General features: G+C 38.7%; 1 protein-coding gene across 1 annotated transcript; it reads left to right on the top strand.

The window, feature by feature from the left end:
• Nucleotides 1-3,830: 3,830 nt before the first annotated feature.
• Nucleotides 3,831-11,189, top strand: coq7 (coenzyme Q7 homolog, ubiquinone; the record flags this gene model as incomplete). Its single annotated transcript, NM_001016068.3, is given in 6 exon segments — nt 3,831-3,911; nt 8,998-9,194; nt 9,886-10,000; nt 10,072-10,211; nt 10,379-10,447; nt 10,650-11,189. Coding segments are annotated over 6 exon segments (669 nt in total). The 3' UTR covers nt 10,728-11,189.
• Between the last annotated feature and the right edge of the window lie 12,990 nt (nt 11,190-24,179).

Genomic DNA, 24,179 nt, shown 5'->3' with positions numbered 1-24,179 from the left:
GACAGTATAAGCCCTTTAAAGGAACAGTAACACCAAAAAATGAAAGTGTATAAAAGTAACTAAAATATAATGTGCTGCTGCCCTGCACTGGTAAAAGTTGTGTGTTTACTTCAGAAAGTCTACTATAATTTATATAAATAAGCTGCTGTGTAGCCATGGAGGCAGCCATTCAAAGGAGAAAACGCACAGGCACATGGCAGATAACAGATAAAACACTATTGTATTCTACAGAGCTTATCTGTTATCTGCTATGTAACCTGTGCCTTTTCTCCTTTTTTCCAGCTTGAATGGCTGCCCCCGTGGCTACACAGCAGCTTATTATATAAATTATAGTAGTGTTACTGTAGCAAACACACCAGTTTTACCAGTGCAGGGCAACAGTGCATTATATTTTTATTACTTTAAAACTTTTTTAGTGTTACTGTTTCTTTAACTTTACTCACAATGCAAAAATAGAAAGGTTTATTACTCGACGTTTCAGTCTCACACAGAAACCTTCATCTGGAGTGTGTGAGACCTAAACGTTGAGTAATAAACCTTTCTATTTTTACATGATAATAATAATATTACATTTTGCTCACATTTTGCTCATTCTTTAAATCCTAGGAATGCTGCCCTTGTTCCAGTGCATATTTTTGGTATTAGCACCCAGGCTTTGTATATATGGGACATGGGCTGGTCTCTGGATCTGCTCATTTCAGGATCAAATGTTACTCACAGCTGCTAATCCTGGAAGCTCGCTGTTGCTCTTTGATTCTGTTATTTAGTAAGCGCTATAAAATTATTGATCTGCTGTATAGGTAACTTAGGGCAAGTATTATTCTTAGACAGTTTTCCTTACTCCCCACGGGTTAGTAATATTCAGTAGTACATTCTGTCACTCACTGTGGGCTGGATAATTCACTGATCATTTCTGCTACTGATTGAAGGCTAGTATTACTCTCTGGAACCAGACTCACCAAGGGCCACTGCTACCCAATGCAAAAGTCTGTTACATATGTAGGCTATGTATTATTTGATGACACTTTAACTCTTTATTGGTAATCATTGAGAACTCTTATTGTTCTACTTCTTAGTCCTACTCATTAGTACAAGTTCTAACTAGGACCTAGTTACATCCAGAGGAAATTGGCCTAAATCACAGGGAGATAGCCATAGGAAGAAAACTCAGTGGGGAATAGCTTTCACAGGGGAATGGACTCAAGCAGTTACATATATATAGAAGTCGATTGGGCCCAGAAAAAAAATATAGGGCCCAGAAACTTGGGAAAGATAAACTGTTTCCCAGCATTAACTAGGGCTTAGTTAGGGCCTTACTGTGGCCCTTCACTTACACTTCTGGAAGTTAGCCTCACCAATTAAGGCAATAGCTAGTGGGACTTACAGTCCCTTGCAAAAGTATTCGGCCCCCTCGAACTTTTCCACATTTTGTCACATTACAGCCACAAACATGAATTAATTTTATTGGAATTCCACGTAAAAGACCAATACAATGTGGTGTACATGTGAGAAGTGGAAGGAAAATCATACATGATTCCAAACATTTTTTACAAATAAATAACTGCAAAGTGGGGTGTGCGTAATTATTCAGCCCCCTGAGTCAATACTTTGTAGAACCACCTTTTGCTGCAATTACAGCTGCCAGTCTTTTAGGGTATGTCTCTACCAGCTTTGCACATCTACAGACTGAAATCCTTGCCCATTCTTCTTTGCAAAACAGCTCCAGCTCAGTCAGATTAGATGGACAGCGTTTGTGAACAGCAATTTTCAGATCTTGCCACAGATTCTCGATTGGATTTAGATCTGGACTTTGACTGGGCCATTCTAACACATGGATATGTTTTGTTTTAAACCATTCCATTGTTGCCCTGGCTTTATGTTTAGGGTCGTTGTCCTGCTGGAAGGTGAACCTCCGCCCCAGTCTCAAGTCTTTTGCACACTCCAAGAGGTTTTCTTCCAAGATTGCCCTGTATTTGGCTCCATCCATCTTCCCATCAACTCTGACCAGTTTCCCTGTCCCTGCTGAAGAGAAGCACACCCAGAGCATGATGCTGCCACCACCATATTTGACAGTGGGGATGGTGTGTTCAGAGTGATGTGCAGTGTTAGTTTTCCGCCACACATAGCATTTTGGCCAAAAAGTTCCATTTTGGTCTCATCTGACCAGAGCACCTTCTTCCACATGTTTGCTGTGTCCCCCACATGACTTGTGGCAAACTGCGGGACTTCTTATGGTTTTCTGTTAACAATGGCTTTCTTCTTGCCACTCTTCCATAAAGGCCAACTTTGTGCAGTGCACGACTAATAGTTGTCCTATGGACAGATTCCCCCACCTGAGCTGTAGATCTCTGCAGCTCGTCCAGAGTCACCATGGGCCTCTTGGCTGCATTTCTGATCAGCGCTCTCCTTATTCGGCCTGTGAGTTTAGGTGGACGGCCTTGTCTTGGTAGGTTTACAGTTGTGCCATACTCCTTCCATTTCTGAATGATCGCTTGAACAGTGCTCCGTGGGATGTTCAAGGCTTTGGAAATCTTTTTGTAGCCTAAGCCTGCTTTAAATTTCTCAATAACTTTATCCCTGACCTGTCTGGTGTGTTCTTTGGACTTCATGGTGTTGTTGCTCCCAATATTCTCTTAGACAACCTCTGAGGCTGTCACAGCGCAGCTGTATTTGTACTGACATTAGATTACACACAGGTGCACTCTATTTAGTCATTAGCACTCATCAGGCAATGTCTATGGGCAACTGACTGCACTCAGACCAAAGGGGGCTGAATAATTACGCACACCCCACTTTGCAGTTATTTATTTGTAAAAAATGTTTGGAATCATGTATGATTTTCCTTCCACTTCTCACGTGTACACCACTTTGTATTGGTCTTTCACGTTTAATTCCAATAAAATTGATTCATGTTTGTGGCTGTAATGTGACAATATATGAACTACAGCGCCCTCAGATCAAAACCAGCTGCCTTCTGATTGGTTGCTCTGGGCTACTAAGACGGAAAAAAACTTGCATTTGCTTATGAAAGATGGTCTTCCCATGACAAACAGGTTTCTGAATAATCGGTTTATGGATATAATGGTGTTCTGAAAAAAGCCACTGCGCACAGGACATGGCCACGGCACACAAGACATTTTGTCATTCATGAATAAGTCTGTGCTACCACAGCCGACATAATGTTCCTAGATTCTCTTCCACTGACAGTAACGTGAAACATACACATCTCATCTGGTTTCCAAAGTAGCCCAGAGTTACCTCAACATGAAACTATGGGGTACTTCCCAATGCAATGTTTACCTGTCAGCTATATACATTATGCCAGTAAAAAGGAAACTAGGAGCATTTTGTTGCCCACAGACGCTCATCCCATGTGCCATTGCCCTTAAACACACCTGCTGCGGTGACAGCCAGACCCTGGTTTCAGGACGTTCAAGTGATGATTTTCTTAAAGATTTAACCCTCTGCTGATTGTAAAACAACAGTAAATAATTCATTATTGAGCAGAATTCATGGAAAGGTACTGAGGTATTATAAGTATGGTAACCCATTACGTTCCAAGTCAGTGGGCACTTTTAACGCTTATAAATATACAAGTAATATCGCAGCAGGATTCAAATCAAACAACCTGTTCTGCAGCGTGATCAGTATGGTACCCAGACTACTATTTCACCCAATAACCATGTTCTCCCGCCCCCTGCAGGCCGATATTGAGAAGTGTGAAGTTTTGCGTTCCAAGAATAGGAAATGTAGTCCCTTTCCATCTGCGTGACGTCACTGAGAGGCGCGGAGAGTTTCGTGACGGATTTGCTTGTGCGCCAGAAAGGTCACAGTAAATGGGATGGCGAGGGTTGTGGGAATATCTTTCAGGACACTGGGTTTAAGTTCCAGAGTGTTTCATAGGCGTCAAGGTATTTCTGCAAGTTTACTTGATATTGATACTTTTCTGCAGTTAATCTGCTGCGTGTGCTTATATCATACAGTAAAGAGTTCACGTACACAGAACATTGGGGCTTATACATTCAAAAGCAGTTCTTGTATATTGTACTTGTATGAATGTATATTGGAGAGCTGCGTAAAATGAAAATAGTTTGTGGCTGGAGGACCCCCTTAAATGGCTGCTTGTGCAAAGTTATCAAGAGAAGATTTTCGCATGTTTATTCGATATAACTTATCCTGTGTGTGTTTTAAAGACATTAAAAGGTTTTTAAACAAGTTTAATTGTAAATGATTGTTTAGAGATGATAAATGTATCTAAGATGTACCCATATGGGGCAGGAACGGTTTGTAGGAACGCTCCACTCATTGTTCTTTCTCCATTGTGATAAAGACCATCTGTAGAACATAACATGTAATCAGTACTTATTAAGCACACTGCTCTGTCTGAGGTGCTGAAGTAAAAAAAAAAAGTATAAATTAAGTGGTTTCCAGATCTCCTTGTTCTTAAAAATGAATGGTGGCCCTCCAAAAGATGTAAAATTGCACAGAGCACTCTGCTATGCACTTTTGCAACTGATGTCAATGTAATTAGTAGTTTTTAAAGGGGACTTTTTGTGTAAAAAAAACTATTTTGTTTCAATGAATCGCACCAATGAATTGTACTTGTCTAGGAGACATATCCTATAAAAATGATGAATGTACCAGTGAATTATACTCCTCTAGAATATAGAAGGATTGTGCTTAAAAATGTTGTGTTTCAGACTGATTTATTGAGAAATTCCACAAAAACCCCACTAGCCCCGCCCATCTGTTCCACTTCCTGCTGGCTGAATTCTCTGGATGAGCTGGGGAGCTGGCAGCCCTCCATACACTGCACTGTAGGATAGGAACCAATCAGCAGCTAGGCTGACCTGATAGGGAACTGAAGCCTGTCTTTGCTTGTGTGAGTGCAGGGCTGTGATTGGCTCTCCCCCTCCTACTGTGCTTCTGGCAGGGACCGTTAGGACACGCCCACTCTTCATTTCACATTGGACGGAGAAGTGATACAATCTATAGGGAGCTCCAATAAAGGGGCCATTGTTACAGAGAGGATTAATTTTTAGCCCAAAGGGAAACCAGCACCGTATATTATTCATAATTGCCTGCAAAATAAGCGTTTTTCCCATTTATCCAATATGTCTCCTTTAAAGGTCCCCATACACGGGCCGACTATAGCTCCCGATATCGGTCCCTTGGACCAATTCGGCAGCTAATCGGCCCGTGTATGGGGAGAGCAGAGCGGCCTGGCCGACCGATATCTGGCCTGAAATTGGCCAGATCTCGATCGGCCAGGTTAGAAAATCTGGGGTCCCCGATCCGACTGCTCCATTGCCCCAGGGCCAAACGATCGGATTATTCTTTTTTTATCTAAATGCTCCCCGATATCGCCCACCCGTAGGTGGGGATATCGGGGGAAGATCCGCTCGCTTGGCGACATCGCCAAGCGAGCGGATCTGCTCGTGTATGGGCACCTTAATATAGAAGGAATGTGTTTCAGGCTGATTTTCAGCAGCTAGGTTAACCTGAACTGAAGCCTGTCTTTGCTTGTGTGATTGCAGGGCTGTGATTGGCTATCCCCCTCCTAATGTGCTTCTGGTAGGGATCATTAGGACACTCCCACACCTCATTTATACACCGACAGGGACCATAGCAGATCTATAGGGAGCTCCAATAAAGGGGCCATTTTTATAGCTAGTATCAACTTTTAGACTGAAGTGAAACCAGCACTATATATTATTCATAATTGTCTGCAAGATTAGAGGTATTTTTTTTTCATTTATCCTATATGTCTCCTTAAATGCTTCTGATATAATGAATGTGAAACAACAACTCCACCTGCTGAGCATTTCAGGCCAACTGGAGACAATCACTAGAAAAAGTATTCAGAAAAGATGTCTTGTGACGTTGCTCTGTTTAGAAAATTAAAGGGTATTGTTAACAAAATTATAGCAGTCTGACTAATAGAACATGTCCTACGATAATGAAGGATACTCTTTTTTTTTTTTTCCTGCAAATTGTCAAACGGTATTTTTCAAATAATCCTAATCACATATAGTTACAGCTTGGTTAATTATAGCCTCCGCCAATAGTTATTTAGTCTCTTGTCTAGTCAATAGGTTTGTTAGGAATTGTGTTATCAACCACCTTAGGCATAGAGGCGGGGCAGCTATTACTTTTACTTTCCATTCAGCACTTGCTATCCCCCTCCCTCCTCACCATCTAATTTTGTAGCCTGAGCATGGGCATCAGGTGCCCCCATTCTGGCATATAAACAAGATTTTGGCATGATGCAAATCTTTCCTTACTAACAAAATGGTGCCTGCCTGCTAGTTGTGTAATTACAAGATTGAAGGAAACAAGATTTAAATAATTTATATTGTGTACTTGAAGTATATTATTTTTGACTAACCCAGCAGAAAGGAAATTTTAATCTTTTCTTAGAGTTACAAGTCGCCTTTGACATTTGGCCGCTACATTGGGACTCAGTGCAGGCAAGTCAGGACACCTTTTTTGCTAAATGATATTTTGTAGTGATCAGCGATTTAAGGCAGCAGCTGGTGTGCCAGGACCCACGCCTATGATCTATTACTGCCCACCAGTTTCTCCATTCATGTTTAATAGTAAATCTGTAAGTCTATTGGATGGGACTAAAGGTCAAGGGGATGTGGGCTTAGGTCACTGGCAAAGAGGGTGGGCTAAAGAAAGCTTTACAGTTACGCAGCATGTATTACTAAACATCTGCTTTTTCCAACAGAAAAGTGTTAGACAAGTAAGTGTGTGTTAATCACAGTTTCACTGGGTACTGGTGACTTTTACATTGCAAAGCAAATAAGAAGCCACACACACCCTTGCATGTCACAGGTGCTTAACCCATTTATTTTAGCCACAGAGTTTGACTTGACTGTCCGAAACATTACTCTTTTTCTTTAAATACTGTAAGTAGAATAAGTAGGTTAAGCACCTATGCAAGTGTGTGTATGCAGCTCCTAATTTGCTTTGTACTCCAATAGTGATACCATGCCAGGTATCCAGGGAGCTTCTGAACCACCACCAAAGAAATTGCAATTTGTTGTGCAGGTATACTACTTCTACATTACTGCCTTTTGCATTGCACACATGAATGGTATGTAATTAGAGAGGAATATGTCGGAGTTGCACTCTGGTAACAGTTCCCCTTTAAAGTGAGCAGAGATGAGTCATCAGATGTTTCTCTATAGACAGTTCTAAACAGAGAAATATCACAACTTTCCTTTCCTCAAAAACGTCATTTTCTACTGTTCTCTGTCCATTCGACCAAAGTTACCAGATGGTCATTGACGGTCTTGAAAGCAAATTAAAATAACGAAGGCAAATTGCAGAAATGTTCGGATGAGCACTAAAAAGCTATTATTAGCCTTATTAAATTAAGATTTCCCCGAAACTTGCTAGGACCAGTCAGCCATTCTTCTTCTGATGGATGCTTTTCCAGGGTTTTTATTAGAGCTAGTGGGTGGGCAGCCAGAAGACCTGACAGGGAACTGCAATTTAACATTCCTTGTGTGACAGCAGATCTGTGATTAGCTACCTTGTCTTATTGTGCTTCTGGGGAAGCACTGTTTGGGCAAAGTCAACACCCATTTGTAACACAGAAATGGACCAGCAAGAGTCTATGGTGAGCTTGAATGTGTAATTCAGTCTCTTCTGCCACATTCCCCATTGAGGTATACATCTAATCATTAGCTTTTTTTGACTGATCCCTAGAACCATTTTATCAGATGCTCTTCAGAATTTTTTTTGTACATGCTATGTTCACTTTTTATTTTATTTATTTATTTTAAATGTTTATTTTGCATTTCTATTGAACAGATTACAAGGATGTAATTACTAGGGGCTCACAGAATGCATAGCCATTGTCGGATTTTCGAAACATTAGACATTAAAAAAATAAAGAGAAAGACTGAGGAGATAGTAGATTGTGGGCGAGAACAGTCATATTACAAGTCATTATATTACTCATGGGCCTAAAGGGAATACATGATAAACCAAAACTACCTGTAAAGGGTTATTGTAGTCAGTAAAGTGGATTAGGAAAAATATTCTGGTAGGTCATCCAAGGAGTCCAAATTTTATTGTAAGTTTTGATGTGAGTCTTTCCATAATTAACAGGTTATCCAGTCTGTGTGGTGTTTTCCAAACTTTGGTTATTGTTTGGCAGCAGAGGAAATATGTGTAATTAATTTTCTCAGATATTTGTCGCCTCCTGAGATATTTTTATTTAAAGCTATATTGACTTTTTAACTAGCAGCAAATAAAAGATTATTAAAAAGGGTATTTTGGATCTGCAGTAAGATATTTACTACTGTTCTATATGGAAACTTTGTCAATTTCTCTTTGTTTAGAAAATCACCCAAAACTAGAACTACAAGTATGCAAAAAAAAAAAAAAAAGTACTTCCTGTGAAAAATATATATGTGGCCATATAATAAACATTTATTGTGGAAAACACTAAGTTATCCCTACTTACATGTAGGCATATTTTATTTTTCCTGTCTCTTTAAGGAAAATTGTCATGGCCATTTTGTGTGGCAGTTTTCCATAGTTTACAAGGTGGTTCTATGTCAACCCCAGGTTGCCCCCATTGGCAGCTGTAATAACCCCTGAAATCACTTATGCTTGTTAGGAGATTGTCACTTGAAAACATGACAGCCTAGGCACAAGCACAGGATTTTTCACGCAATTTTCAAAGCTGGCAAAAGGGGCAATTTCCGGCTGCTTAATAATATGGGTGCCAAAGCACCTAAAATTTTGTGTGGTCTTCAGAAAATGCACTATTCATCAATTATGTCATTAAACAAGTACTTATGGAAGTTACTCATTCTTTGTATATTCACAATATACAGTTATATCTCAACTATGTTTTATTTTTATAGTGTCAATTAATGAAACCTAAATATGCTGTGTTATATTCTGCTATATAAGAGGTCAGAGCAAATTAAGTATAACAAATGTGTAAATGTGTTTCTTTGCTTTATTTGACAGGTGAAAAATTACAAAGCTTCCATGTGAACATCACAACTGTCAGACAGTGCAGAGCTAGTAACTTGGTAGACAATGAGGAGAAAGCTGTGCTTGATCGTATTATTAGAGTAGATCATGCTGGAGAATATGGAGCAAATCGTATTTATGCTGGACAGATGGCCGTATTGGGCAGATCTACAGTGGGGCCCATCATACAGGTAATTATATCAGTTTATTAAAAAATAGTACTTAGTCAAAAAATGATGCTTCTGCAGAAGAATCAACACACTTGATTATGAAGTTTTTTTTTCCATAAATTCCCACTCCATGGTCTTGTACTACCTTATTAAAGGCTCAAATGACTTTTATCTTTTTATATACCAAGCTACAGTTGCTCAAATATCCCAGTACAGGCATCATTGCAGCTTCTGTATGGGTTCACACGCTTATATCGTGGTGTATATTATAATTCTTACCAAAATTACAAACATGATGTGAAATGTGATGTCACTTTACTCAAGCATGGTGGCTTTGCTCAGTCGGCAGTGGTGAAAACTTCTGAACACTTACTTTGACCGGGAAGTTGGAAATGCTGTATACCAAGGCAGTACATTTACTACTCATTTACATTCATAGCTCAAATACTGGCACAGAGCATGAATAGTCATCAAAGGTCAACATTCCACCAGATCCAAAAAATCTGTAGCTGCAAGTTTTGTAACTCTGTTTATACTTCCCATCTGCAGTTCTGGGGCTTTTGAAACTAACCAGCACATAATTCACTGCTGAAAAATAGCATATCCCATCACCTTAATAATTCGGCACATACATAAAAAAGAAACTGCACTTTAATTGCTTGTAGTCATATGTGATAATATATACCCATGAATATTTTTGCATTTCTTACAGCACATGTGGGATCAAGAAAAAGAGCACTTGAAAAAGTTCAGCGAGTTAATGGTTTCACATAGAGTTCGGCCTACTGTACTAATGCCGTTGTGGAATGTGGCTGGGTTTGCATTGGGTAAGCCTGTTTCTCACCTCTGCTGATTTGTGGTTGTATGCGAATCGTAATTAATTGGGGGAATTTTGCAGGTGCGGGGACTGCACTTCTTGGTAAGAAAGGGGCTATGGCATGTACTGTTGCAGTGGAAGCATCTATATCTGAACATTTTAACAGTCAGATCCGAACTCTAATGGAAAGTGACCCAGAAAAACACAGAGCCCTACTTCAGGTATACATTATACCAAAATGTGTTCCTTCTCAGTGGTATATAGTCCTTCTTAATTTGCTGGCCTGTCATGAGACTCAACAAACCATGTCTTTGTAACAGCATGATATACTGCTACGTTGCTGCTTTAACTCAAGTACTTTGACTGAATGAATGTCCTTGCCTTTAAGATTATAAAGAAGTGCCGGGATGACGAGCTGGAGCATCATGATACCGGTTTAGAACATGATGCAGAGCTGGTAAGACCTTTTCTACTATGTTGTTAAGTTTACAGTACAACATTTGTAATCACAGAATGAATTGAGCACAAATTGGGTGCAGTCCACAGTAGTATGATGAGAAGGAACAAACCCAGAATAAATTAATTACCTGCCTTTAAGTTTGTGCATAAAAACATTTTGCAGGAAAAGTTCAAAGAATGAATCCTTTCTTTTTTCACAGGCTCCGGGCTACTTCCTGCTGAAGAATGCCATACAACTGGGGTGTCGAGCAGCAATATTTTTATCTGAGCGCGTGTAAAAATGCCATTGATTTGAGGACTTTGTTAAATGAACTATGAGCTTGAGTTAGTCTGTTTTTTTTATGCCAGTTTAGATAGAATTTTCTCTATCAATACGATCAAATAACTCATGCCACTGCAATTTTCCATACGGTCACTAGGAGTCAGGAAAGCCTGCTTGATGCGCATTTGTTTGTCAGTACTCCCTGCCAAGGCATCAGGTTTCTATAAAAGCAATACTGTGCAGCATAGGGTAGTAAGACACATTTAGTTTGTAACAATGTACAATAATAAAGTGTAGTGAGTTCAAGTATATATTATAATATACGTTTTGGACTCATTATGCTGAAAGCCGTTATTCAGGAAGCTCCAAATTAAGGGAAGGTCATCTCCCATAGACTGCACTTTAATCAATTCCAATGTAAAAAAAATATTTCCTTTTTCTCTGAAATAATAAAACAGAACCCTGTACGTAATCCCAACTAATATATAATTCATCGTTATTGGAGGCAAAACAATTCTATTGGGTTTATTTAATGTTTACATGATTTTTTACTTGATTTACGTTATGGAGATCCAAATTACAGAAAGGCCTGTTGTGCCTAAGAGAATAGTTGGGCTTGTGCCAGATGAATAGTTTATGTCCAAGTGACTTGAGTCACTTGTAATGGCTTTAATTTTTTTCTTACATCTGACAGTGTCTGGATAAGATAATAATGAAAGTTTAGTAGTGATGAGCCGTGTAGCAGTTGTGACCACTCTTTGGTGAGAGCGTTTGTCCTGTTGTGTGATGCTGCCATAACACACCAATATGTTGGCAGTTAAAATGCTTTTGATTGTGGCTCTATAACAGGAAGTTATTGCCAACTTAGTGACACTACATTACTTCAATCCTCTAAGGAAATGAAGATGCTAATGAGCTTTTTGGATTATGGGCTTCGTATTGTCAGTCCATTTAAGGGAATTGGCGATATGTAGACCTTAGAATTTGATGCTCTTGACCTGCTCAGTTTTGGCATCTTCCATTTTAAAGGGTTCATGTTGACAATGTCTTTTACTGAAATCTATGATCAACTCTTTTGTTTTTGCTGTATTGAGAACCAGGTCATGTTTTCTGCTGTACTTGATCACTCACTAGCTGTCTGTATTGTGTTTCATCGTCATTCTGGATGAGGCTGAGCACTGTCATGTCATCTGCAAACTTGAAGACTTTGCAGTTATCCACAGAAGATGAGCAGTCAGAGGTATATAAGGAAAAATGGTAGGGACTAAGACTGCATCCTTGTGTTGTGAGCAAATAAACACTGTAGAAGACACACAGTTCCCTATCTTAACAAACTGTGGTCTGTTTGTAAGAGCTAAGCTTTAGGGGTCATCACAAATTTTCAAGCAGAAAATAAGGTTTGCCTTTACTATAAGCTGATGCTGCAGAGCTGATTATTAACTTCTGAAGCCCTGGTTTCAGAGCTGCAATGCACTAATAATCTGTATTGTTTTACAAATCAGCCTTATGTTGTGACATATATTCTATAGTTACAGAATATGGTGCGTCAGTCCCTAAGCTCAGTAACTGAAAGTAGCACAGAGCATGTGCAGTGAATTAGTAGGAAAAAAGGGGAGCTACTTGGGGGCATTTAAAAACAAAAACAAAAAACAGGTCAAGGGCTGTTGTTGCCTTGGGTTGGTAAAGAAGCCCAAAACATAAGGTACAACATTTCTGCCATACTTTAGTTAGGCTTAAGTTCTCCTTCAACCTTACACAGACACAGCAAGAACAAACAGATAGTAACCCTGGTTGGAACTGAACCCAGGACTCCAGCACTGCTGACCACTGAGCTACTGCAGATTCAAAATATTTGGTGGCAGCCAAAAGAACAAAAAAAAAGTCAAAACCCAAGTTCTGTAAATTTACTGCTTGATAATCCAGGATCAAGATGTATATAAGAATATTTTAGGTGGAGCAATGGCATCCATCCTTTGCTCTGGGATCGTAAACTACATTGCCTTCTTTAACATAAATTTAATGAATATGGCTTGAAGTATGCATGTCTTGTAGACTATTTGTGTTATTCTTGCCCTCCTCTAAATCTCAAGGTTAAATGTCTTTTTCTAAGGGGGGTGATGACAATGTCCTACTTCTTCTTGCCAGAAAGAATTGTACACTGTCCTTTGTTCTAGATCTGGGTTATATGTTGTGACAACAGGACATTCACAAACTATGTAATCATTCTGCAGCTATCCAGTAAATGTATAATGATATTTGGTTACATATGGTCCCTATCCCAGTTCCTGGTCTGGATGCTATGCTGCTTGTTACATCTCACTTTCTTAAATGCTGCCATTATTGCCTTTCCAGTCCTTTTACTATCTTAAACAAACATGCAGTGCTGAACTACAACCATATTTTACTACTTCACTTTGATGCCAGGAAAATGTAGTTTTAACTAGATGGTTACCACACATTTGCTTATGCAAAGCAGCAACAAAAATTAACTCGATTATGGACAGCATATACTATTTCCGGAGACCATTTCCTTTTGGAGCTAGCACATAAATACAGTGAGCACATGAATTGTGAGTTCATTTGTAAGTAATATCTTTCACCAGAGAAGAAAAAAAATGAGGTGTGACCTGACTGTATCCCAAGGTCCCAAAAAGGGTAAGATTAGTCACCTAGGAGCATGGGGGTTTGGGACAAGAAGGATGGTAAATAGTTGAAAGGGAACTAAAGACCAACAAACATTTGTATTAGAAATGCTGCATCTATTTTACACATTTAACGAAAGCTCATTTGTTGAAAAGGCGCTAAGTGATCAATATGCTTAATTTAATAGCTGCCACAGTCAAAAACTAGGGCCAAAACCTGGAAGCTAAACCCATGTATAAACAAACTCACTAAATAAGCTGCTCAAGGCATTTCAGGGTAGCCACCTAATCGTGTCAGGGATTTATTCCATTATTTCCCAATATGGCTTTTCTTTCTTTCCAACAGTTTAATAATGCTAGCATTTGCTGAGTCAAACTTGCAGCAATATATTTTCAAGATATGACTTTAAGATTAGCACATGCTTCCACTTGGAGGTTTTAACCTTGAAAGGAAGAAAGTTAAAGGTAAAACTCTTACCCCTTGTAAGGTATCAGGTAAAAGTGAGTGTAGGACTGGTCAGACCAGGGATGGCAATCATTTGGGTGTTTTAACCTAGAAAGCAAGCAAGTTGCAGGTAAAACTCAGTCCCTTTGTTAAATGTATATTGAAACAGTAGAATTCTTAATGAATCAGATGAAAGTGAGTGTAGGACTGGCCAGACCGGGGATGACTTTGACGTAGTTGGCCAGCTTGAAGTATATTGCAATATATGGACAAACAATCCCTGTTTTGCTTAAAGGGGAGGCCATTTCTTGGAAGCTTAGGGCATAAAATGTCTTAATGCCCTATATATTGATAATGGGTGAGTGCAGTGGACATCTTGATGCAACAATTTCATTGGCTTATTAGAATGTTTTATCTCCTTATGCAATATACTAATAGCCTGATTCTGGAGAGAAGTCCCACAGACCATAACAGAATTAAGGAAAGTGTGGCTTAAGCTAGAACCAAATTCTATTGTGGACATAAAAATAGCCCAAAGGGTTCCCCAAACCAAAAATTAAATTAGCAGCACTGGGATGTAGTCTTCTCAAATTCAACCATAGGAATGTTCAATAATATTATGAAAAAAACAGATTTTGGGTGATAGTCCTATAGGAAAAAATACTGAAAATATTCTAAATATTATAGAGTAGGGTGACCAGATCACTAGAAAATTCAGGGACACTTGTAAAATATCCAGCTAGCAGGGCTGAAATGATTGCCATTTATTTTAAATACATGTATTTATCAGACATGACCCTTAATTTTCAAGTGATCTGGAGACTCTATTATAGACCCCTCTGCCCACATAGGAAGCCCAATGGTATTACAAATATCGCCACAGTCATAAGCACTCATAAGTGACCAATTTCCTTCCTTATTTTTCCGCCTTGTTTGTTTTCTTTTTTTTCTTCTATCTTTTGCAAATGTTGCTTCCTTCTCTTACTGCTGAGCCACACCATCCACTCAGCTGATCTCACAGAATACAGGAAGTTACTTTTAAATAAAGTTATTTTTGCCATATAAATTAATCAAAAAAGGCCTGCAGCCCCAGTTCAGAAACACACATTCTTAATTTTCTATGCTGCTAAGCTGGCAAATAACCAGTTTTGGTTGCTCGCTGAAATGATTTTATGCTGCCACATACTACTAATTTCAGCAGATAATAAAACACCTCTGCAGCATGTGAGATTAATTGGTGTTTATTTTTTTCTGGAATGCTGGCAAATCATTTATTTTACTTGCGTTAAATAGCTGATTAACGAGTAACTAATCTGCACACCAGATAGTTGCACAGTAGCCTATATATTAAAACTGACTACTAGGTGTTTACCTTAAAATTAACTTTTAACATGATGTAACCTTTAGGGCTCTGGCACACGGGGAGATTAGTTGCCCGCGAAAAATCTCCCTGTTCGAGATTTATATATATATATGTATATATTAGCGCAGCATGTGACATCTGTTCCAGGTGCACGCAGCGGTGACCCAAAAGCAGGAGCGGTGGCAGGGGCTCAGATAGTAAATGGATATTGGATAATTATATACTTTTTTTTTTCCATTTCACACAGTACTATTGTTACATTTATGGCCATTTTACCCTATTCCCGCTATTATGTGTTTCAACATAGTACAGGGGATGTTTAACATAGTAGTACATATAGATACAGTCATATGAAAAAGTTTGTGAACCCCTCTTAATTCTTTGGAGTTTTGTTTATCATTGGCTTAGCTTTCAAAGTAGCAACTTCCTTTTAATATATAATATGCCCTATGGAAACAGTAGTATTTCAGCAGTGACATAAAGTTCATTGGATTAATAGAAAAGATGCAATATGAATCATAACAAAATTAGGTGCATAAATATGGGCACCCCAACAGAGATATTACATCAATACTTAGTTGAGCCTCCTTTTGCAAATGTAACAGCCTGTAGACGCTTCCTATAGCATGAGTGATGAGTGAATTCTGGATGGTGGTATTTTTGACCATTCGTCCGTACAAAAATCTCTCCAGTTCTGGACAGCCTGCTTCAAACCATCCCATAGATTTTCGATGATATTCAAGTTGGGGGACTGTGATGGCCATTTCAGAATATTGTACTTCTCCCTCAGCATAAATGCCAACTAAGGTTTCGAACTGTGTTTAGGGTCATTGTCTTGTTGGAATATCCAACCCCTGCGTAACAACTTTTGTGACTAATGCTTGAACATTATCCTGAAGAGTTTTTTGATATTGAGTTGAATTCATCCGACTCTCGACTTTAACAAGGTTCCCAGTCCCTGAACTAACCACAAAGCCCTACAGCATGATGGAATCTCCACCAAATTTGACAGTAATGCATTGTTCTTCTTCCACCATGCAAACCATTGTGCACCTTCTAAACCTTTTTTTCAGTTTCATGGTTTTTTAAATACTACATAATATGTAATGATTGTTTCAGTTGCTTTCTATTTTTTTGCTAGCATTAGGTTTCATTTTGCTGTCTATGGTAAGTGATCCAGTTTGCCACGCAAATCGCCTGCGCAGCGTGTGCCATCCCACCGGCGACTTACATTTTCGCTGGTGGGATGGCAATCCGGGGAGATTAGTCGCCCATGAACAGGGAGATTTGTCGCAGGCGACTTAATCTCCCCGTGTGCCAGAGCCCTAAAGTGGTGTAAAACAATATCAAAACATGTTTTTTAACTGCAACAAACTTGGAATGAAGTACAGGTTTAAGCAAATAATTCTAATTTATAAAAATGATTTCCTTCATAATGTTTTACTTTGAAAAAAGGGCCACAAAAGGAAGTTGCACTTTAAAAAAGAAGTTGCGCAGTAGGCATGAAAAAAACGCCAATTGACTTCAATGTATTTCACACATTTTTGCCATTTCCCCAATTTTGCAGCAAACCAAAACGGGACAGAATCTCGTATCTTTAACATGAATCAATACACCTTTGTTTAAACATTCATGGTTTTCCATGAAGGGTTTTATTACACTGAGAAAAAATGAAAACTTCAGTCACAGTACCTTCTTTCAACAGGTAATTCCCCTAATTTGAATTTCACAGGAAGTGCAGGTGCTTTTAATCATGTGCTGCTTTTTCCATATCCAGAGCTTCAAACGTGCATATAGATGAGGGTCTTTTTCCTATTAGAATGATATGGATTATAAACAATTTATACAATTGATGAAATAAAAAGAAATTTCATAATTAGCTCATAAATGTGGAGTATGAAAATGATACTCACAACCACTTATTTGGCAAAGAGTACACAACTATACCATTGCTTTCTTACAGTCAGCACCATGAAATGTTTAATCTAACTACATAAAAATCAAGATATATATACATACATACATACATATACACACACATACTAAAGAATGATAGAGAGAACTTACGTGGCTATTTCTTTCATCCTGATTAGTGATCCCTAACCAGCGGTTTGTGAGGAACATGTTGCTCCCCATCCCCTTGGATGTTGCTCTCAGTGACATCAAAGAAGGCGCTTATTTTTCAATTCCTCATTTGGAGGCATGTTTTGGTTGCATAAAAACCAGTTGTACTGCCAAACAGAGCCTCATTTAGGCTACCAAATACGGGGGCTACCAAATAGCTAATCACAGCCCTTATTTGGCACCATCATGAACCTTTTTTATGCTTGTGTTGCTCCCCAACTCTTCTTACATTTGAGTGTGGCTCATGAGTAAAAAAAGGTTGGGGATCCCTGATCTTAATGAATGGTATAAGTCTGATGACCCGATCTTTCTTCTCCAACAGAGTTTTTGGGAATTAGTGGATCTCTGCTGTTTATAAATTGGATTTCACACTCCAAACTCCAAAATTCACTTTTCTCTCACATTTTTCAGCATTCCATTCTGGGATATTGTGTAAGTTATCTTTGTCTTGAACCATCTTATCTGTGTACTGGTGTGTGTTGTAATCTGTCTATCAGTGGCTAATGGAAAATAATAAAGATATATCTTGTTTATAAGAAGTGACTATTAAAGGAGAAGGAAAGGCTTGTAAAGAGTTAATCTCAAGCTGCAGGCATACCTTCAGTTGTCTCAATAGTGCCCTTAAGTCTCCCCATGTTTCACCTGTTCAAAAGATCTGAAGCCAAACAGGAAGAAAAAACGCTGAGCTGTGTAAAGAAGTTCCCATAATGCCTTGCTCCTGCACAGACACTACAACTAGTTAACGAGTAAGCGCATGCGCATTTAACATACCCTGTGAGTGCGCTTTCCATCTAAAAATTGCATTAATAGTGGACACGGTGGTGTTAGGAATTACATTGATTACAAAATCTTTGTACAAAAACCAAATAGCATATTCTAGCCTTTAAAGACCCCCCTTTAAAAACCTTCTTTACCTTCTCACTCATTTTGTTTAAGGCAGTGCTCAGAATGGAGGATAAGAACTTCAGAGAACAAAGCCAGTGCCCACGTCCACGTTCCTTGATTGTTCAGGAAACAGTTGAGTGTGAAAATCATAAAATATGCCTCAGATATAACTCACTTTGTATATAGCTGCACAAGAGCTATTTTAATTGCAGCACTCTGAGGTTAATAGACAAAGAGAAATGCCTACTTTCATATTTGTTTTAAGGAAGATATCTAACCAACTGATAGTACTAAACAATGTGGTCTCATATCTCCTTCAGAGTAATATTCAGAGAAACACAAAACCATGCAGTACCAAAGATAACCAACAGATGTCTCTAAATTAAGATTATGCTCAGATATCATGAAATTTACCAGAACTTGTACATTTTATTTTTTGAAATGGCTGTTGACACATCATTAACCTGCCCAATATGTTTTACACGTAATGGTCTCTTTGGGGCATATTTAACAAAGCAAAGGGTGAATGTTATTTTCCCTCTGATTTTATATATACATGTATGGGATCCATTATTTGGAAACCTATAATGCAGAAAGCTCCAAGTTATGAGAAGGCCATCTCCCATAGACTTAATTTTATTCAAATTATTCAATTTTTTTTAATTACTTTCCTTATTCTAATAATAATAATAAAACAATACCTTGTACTTGATTCCAACTAAGATATAATGAATCCCTTGAGCCAAAACAAGCCTATTGGGTTTATTTAACATTAAATGATTTTTCAGGTATAGGATCCATTATCTGTAAATCTGTTATTCAGAATGCTTCTAATTATGGGAAGGCCATCTCTCATAGGCTCTATCTGAAGCAAATAATTTTAATTTTTAACATGAATTTCCTTTTTCTCTGTAATAATAAAATAGTACCTTCTACTTGATCCCAACTAAGCTGCATGAATCCATATTATTCAGTTCATATGAATCCATGCCTCTAGCCGAACCAAATCCAAATTCTTAAAATCACATGACTTTTTGTCACATAAACATGGAAATCGAAGATTTTTCACTGTGGGCTTGACGTGCGGTTCTCTTTAACCTTGCTTTGGCCTAATTTGCATTTGTAAACTAGGATTGGATTCGGTTCGGTATTTGGGTGAATCTTTCACAAAGGATTCGGGGTTTGGCCAGATCCTAAAATAGTGAATTCGGTGCATATCTATTCCATATTGATTTGTAAGACACAGAAATTCTCCTACAATATGCTACAAGGCGTAAAGATTATGCACTGTTCAACTCAAGGAAGGAAACGAAGGTTGTGCTGCCATGCTTACAGACTGTGTCTGGGGCTGAGGGCAAGTTCAAGTCAAGATTTCACTACTGCCAAAAAAATAGAATAGAGCCAAAGTAGTACTGTAGTTGTCTGACTGGGGCACACTGAATCCAGGATTTGTCCAAATACCAGCAAATTTGCTGGTATTTGGACAATCCTGGATTCAGAAAGTTCAAGGTAAGATCTTACTACTGCCAAATAACTAGAATAAACACAAAGTAGTACTGCAGTTGTAAAAACCAATGCTCTCCAGTATGTTTTGGGGTCATGGTGCACATGCCCCAGGCCTTTGGATTAAGAAGGTGAAAAATACCAACCAAGCACTTAGATTCTGCTTCTGGGTAAGAATTCTTTACCACCAGAGAAAGTCTGTACATCTGGGCTGGTACAGCAACCCTGTTAAAAAATGTGCATTTTTTAATTTGTATATATCACGTTAAAGATTTCTGTTATAGATTTCTATTATAATAAAGTTGCAAAGTTTAAACAGTTGTGGTTTTGTTACCCATTCCTTATTGGCAACTAATAAAGGCACTCAATGTTTTAATAAACAGTGGGTTTCAAGCAGGATGTGTGGCACTTGTGACTTTGGCACACATGGAATATGGGATATAGGAGATGAGCTATGAATGATTAATGTATATTACCAGTAGGTTTTGGCACCCATGTGCACTGACTCAAAATTCAATGGCCATGGGCAGCCACAAGGAGCTCCTGATGGAGTAATTAAGGGAGCCAAAATAGACACTTTTCTGCTGTTTTTGCATCTGTGAAATATGCTATGCCACCACACTCTAAGCTTTCTTTACTTAATTTTCATTTTTGCACTGGTAGTAAAGGCAACAAGTCTGTGCTGCATTTTTCCTCCCAGTGTGTGACTATTATTATCTCCTTGCCTTCAGCTTGTAAGAAAAATACAGTGGCCCTTTTAAGGAGAACCACATGGATCAAAACTTCTCCATGCATAGTTGTTTTGCATTTAACCATTTTTTTTTTAACCATAATACTTTGTATAAAATATTCATAAGAAAGAAAAGGTTTGGGAACATCCCTATAAAGCTCATGGGTTGCTTTGCCATCCATTAACAAATACCTTATTACCTACGCTAGTGTAACCACTTGACTTTGCTATATAACCAGTATTGCAATTGACGCTTTGTGCAGCCGTTAGCAATGAGAAACATTTACTATACTGCTCTGAAGTCCATTGGAGGTGAGAATCCCTGTATCAGAGTTGAAAGTCAGATTATTATAGCGATGACAGCTTTACTGCAGCAGTCATATTTGCTGGCAAATAATATGTCAGGATGAAGAAGTTCCACATGTTACCGTAGCTTAGTGAGTTTAACCCGGCTACCTTTTCATAATAGGGTGAATGTATAATGAAGACGATTTGTTTTACTATAAAAATAGCCCCTCTTGATGGGATCACAGGGATGACTGAAAAATGTTAAAGCCAGTTGTCAGTCAGCTTGTTTACAATGAGTCGGCCAAACATCAAACATAACTTGTCCTTAAAATGATACCTAAATGTATTTAAAATTCCTTTGTTTGTAGTTATTTTATGCAATATAATACAATGGTTATTATTTATATTTACAACTCAAGGGTCATGGAGTGTTCATTCCTTGGTGTGTTTTGTATGTTAGGCTCAAAGTGAATATTATTTCATTTAAATTTCCGTGTGCATTCTGCTAATTTTTTGTTAATTTGTCATAGTTGGCTATATTTAACCCTGTATGGCACAACAGAGCTAATTTCTTTACATACACCCTCTATGAGTCTGGGGTTTATTATTTTGAATTTTTGAGACCTGGTGCTGTCTTGAGTAATGAGTCTTTACATAATATATAGCAGCATCTCATAAGGCTACTATTGAAATTCATCCTAAATAATAAACAAGCTGCTTGAGATATTTAACATAATAATCATAGCATGCCCCAGAACAACAGCAAATTGGATTATATTATCAAAGTGCACCTATCACACTAACTTTGCTACTCCTAACAGAGGGGCAGGCTAAAGGAGCCACAAACAATTTTAAAAAAAGCAGCTCTTGCACCAGGAGGGAGCTCCCGGTGTGGGCAGCCATGTTATTTAGCATGCATGAGCATAATGAGCGAGACTTCCTGCTTCATATGCTTGTGATGGAGGAGCGGTGGATGCGACTCACCAGCCTACATCACATGCACACTCATAGCGAGCGAGTTGTGGCACTTGCTCATTATGTGAATGTGAATGCCACAACATGGCTGCCTGTACTGAGAGCTCTCTCATGGTTCAGGCAGCCTAGCACTGATATTTTTTTTTTTAAACTGTTGTTTCCCCAATCTGGAGTGCAGGCTCTATTAGCCTGAACCTCTGTTGGGGGAAGCAATTTTAGGGTGATAGGTGCCCTTTAACATCTAAAAAGGAAAAGTAGGCATGCACAAAAAGCTTACAAGTTTTGTGCCAAAAAAGGCACTTAATCATAGACCTATGCAAAAGAGAAAACAAAAACAAAAAAGGGACAAAACACTGTACTGGGCCTAGGGGCCTAATGGATAATGAAACCATTAAATCAAGAGATAGAGATAGACAGCAGAGGGCTTTAAAATGGGTTGCAGGTTATTTACTCCCTAGGCAACTCTCTCTATTTACATTGCCGATTGCTCAGTTCATTGGAACCTCACCAGTCCAAATATAATAGAGGAGCTTTCAGCTTGATATCATAGCAACACTGGTCTTTATATATACATACACATATATATATACACTACAAAATAAATTGTGAACAAACAAAAACTCTACATGGGTAACAGGCTGAATGTCAAGTATGCTTTTACATTGCACAGATAACAACGTCATTTGAGATAATTACTTGCAAATTCTTTTGGGAATCTAGTGGGTTCCTCCAAAGCAATAATGAAGTACAAGGCAAGACACAGATGTAAGTACAAACATATGTAAACTGTACGTTCAGATACAACGTACACCATTTTATTCACTATATGAAACAGGTCAGGAAGGAATAAAAGTATCCAGTATGCAAGTATAATTTGTTCCATTATATATTGTGGAACAGTAAAATTAAAAATGCTTTCATGTTACACCAGATCCTATATGTTACACCAGATTCTTGGGTTTTTATTAAGTGTATTAGGTACTATAAACATGTTACACTTTTTCTAGACTTCTTGCTCACTGTAATCTTGGCTAAGACTGTGATGGACTGAGATGCTCACAGCCAATAGTGCCTATCAGATCTGTATGACTGGGTTATACAGTAGGTATAAACTGTATAAGGTACAGGAGGCTTCTATATAATTTATCTTGGAATGCAGGGCTGGAACTAGGGGAAGGCAGTAAAGGCACGCACCACAGTGGAGAGGTGCTATCTAGACATGTACCTCTGCTGCCTCTAACTCCAGCCCTGTGTTTATTTTCACATTGGGAAGAGGTGGGGTTTGTGGTGCTGTGGTGGAAGATGGAAGAGTTGCTGAGTAGGCGAGAGAGGGCAGGCCACCCCATGGGCTTGCCATGGATGCCTTTCTTTGTTGGTCCTGCTTTGTTTGATGTTATTGGAATAGATGAACCATTCTGCACTAGTACAACAGAGGAACTATGCTGCATATCCTAGCAGGCCAACTTATAGCTAATAACAGTTCTCATAAAATTATTACTCAAGTCACGTGCCAGAGCTTAACTGTATCAGCATTGTTCTTAACCTATGGATCAGAACCCAAAAATAAGTACCCATGCTTTTTAAAGTGAGTTACCATGATACTGTACATCTGAACAAAGTGAACGTTCAATAGTAAATGTTCAATTGAAACAGTGTTCAATAGAAAATAGTGATCCAAAGCTGCACAGCAATTTCTAAACAAAAAATTAATTTGGGTTCCCTGAAAAAAAAAGATTGAGCAACATTGAAATAGGAGTAGTCTTACCTGAAATTTCTCATCGTCAGTAACGTGGGAAACATTGAAGCACATCCTACTCCAGAAAGCAATGCAGGTAGTCAGTAACTAGAGCCAGAGAAACATAGTGGGCCCTGAAGGAGTGTATTGCACAATATTTAACACATTTTTCTGCAACTACATTGATTATATTATTAAAGAAAAGGAAAGTTACAATCACTTGGGAGTGCCAAATGTTAGGCACCCGCCAACGGTTACTTACCTGATACCCTGGCTCTGCTTTTCACTCTACTGCGCATGTGCAAGTGGTACAAGGGCAGAAGAAGAAAGAAGGTACCCCAGGCCGGTTTCTCCTAACAGGAGCATCGGCCCAGGTTATCAGGTAAGTGATTACAATCACTGAGGGATGCCTAATATTTTGGCACCCCCACTGATTAGACCTTTTCGTCTCCTTAAAACATAATTGTGGCTCTAGTCTTAGGGCTCTGGCACGCGGGGAGATTAGTTGCCTGCAACAAATCTCCCTGTTCGCGGGCGACTAATCTCCCCGAAATGCCTTCCCACTGGCGAAGATGTAAATCAACGGTGGGATGGCATACGTGGCGGCGTGATTTCGGGGAGATTAGTCGCCCGCAAACAGGGAGATTTGTTGCAGGCAACTAATCTCCCCGCGTGCCAGAGCCCTTATACTCATCAGTATAAAATAGAGTAAATTTGCCCAGATTTTGCAATTTATCAATTCTTTGAAGATTATATTAGTCATGATATACTGCTACTA

Source organism: Xenopus tropicalis, chromosome 9, assembly GCF_000004195.4.
Source record: "Xenopus tropicalis strain Nigerian chromosome 9, UCB_Xtro_10.0, whole genome shotgun sequence".
Lineage (NCBI taxonomy): Eukaryota > Metazoa > Chordata > Amphibia > Anura > Pipidae > Xenopus > Xenopus tropicalis.
The sequence above is the reverse complement of the archived record's forward strand: the minus strand, read 5'-3'. Positions and strand labels throughout refer to the sequence as shown.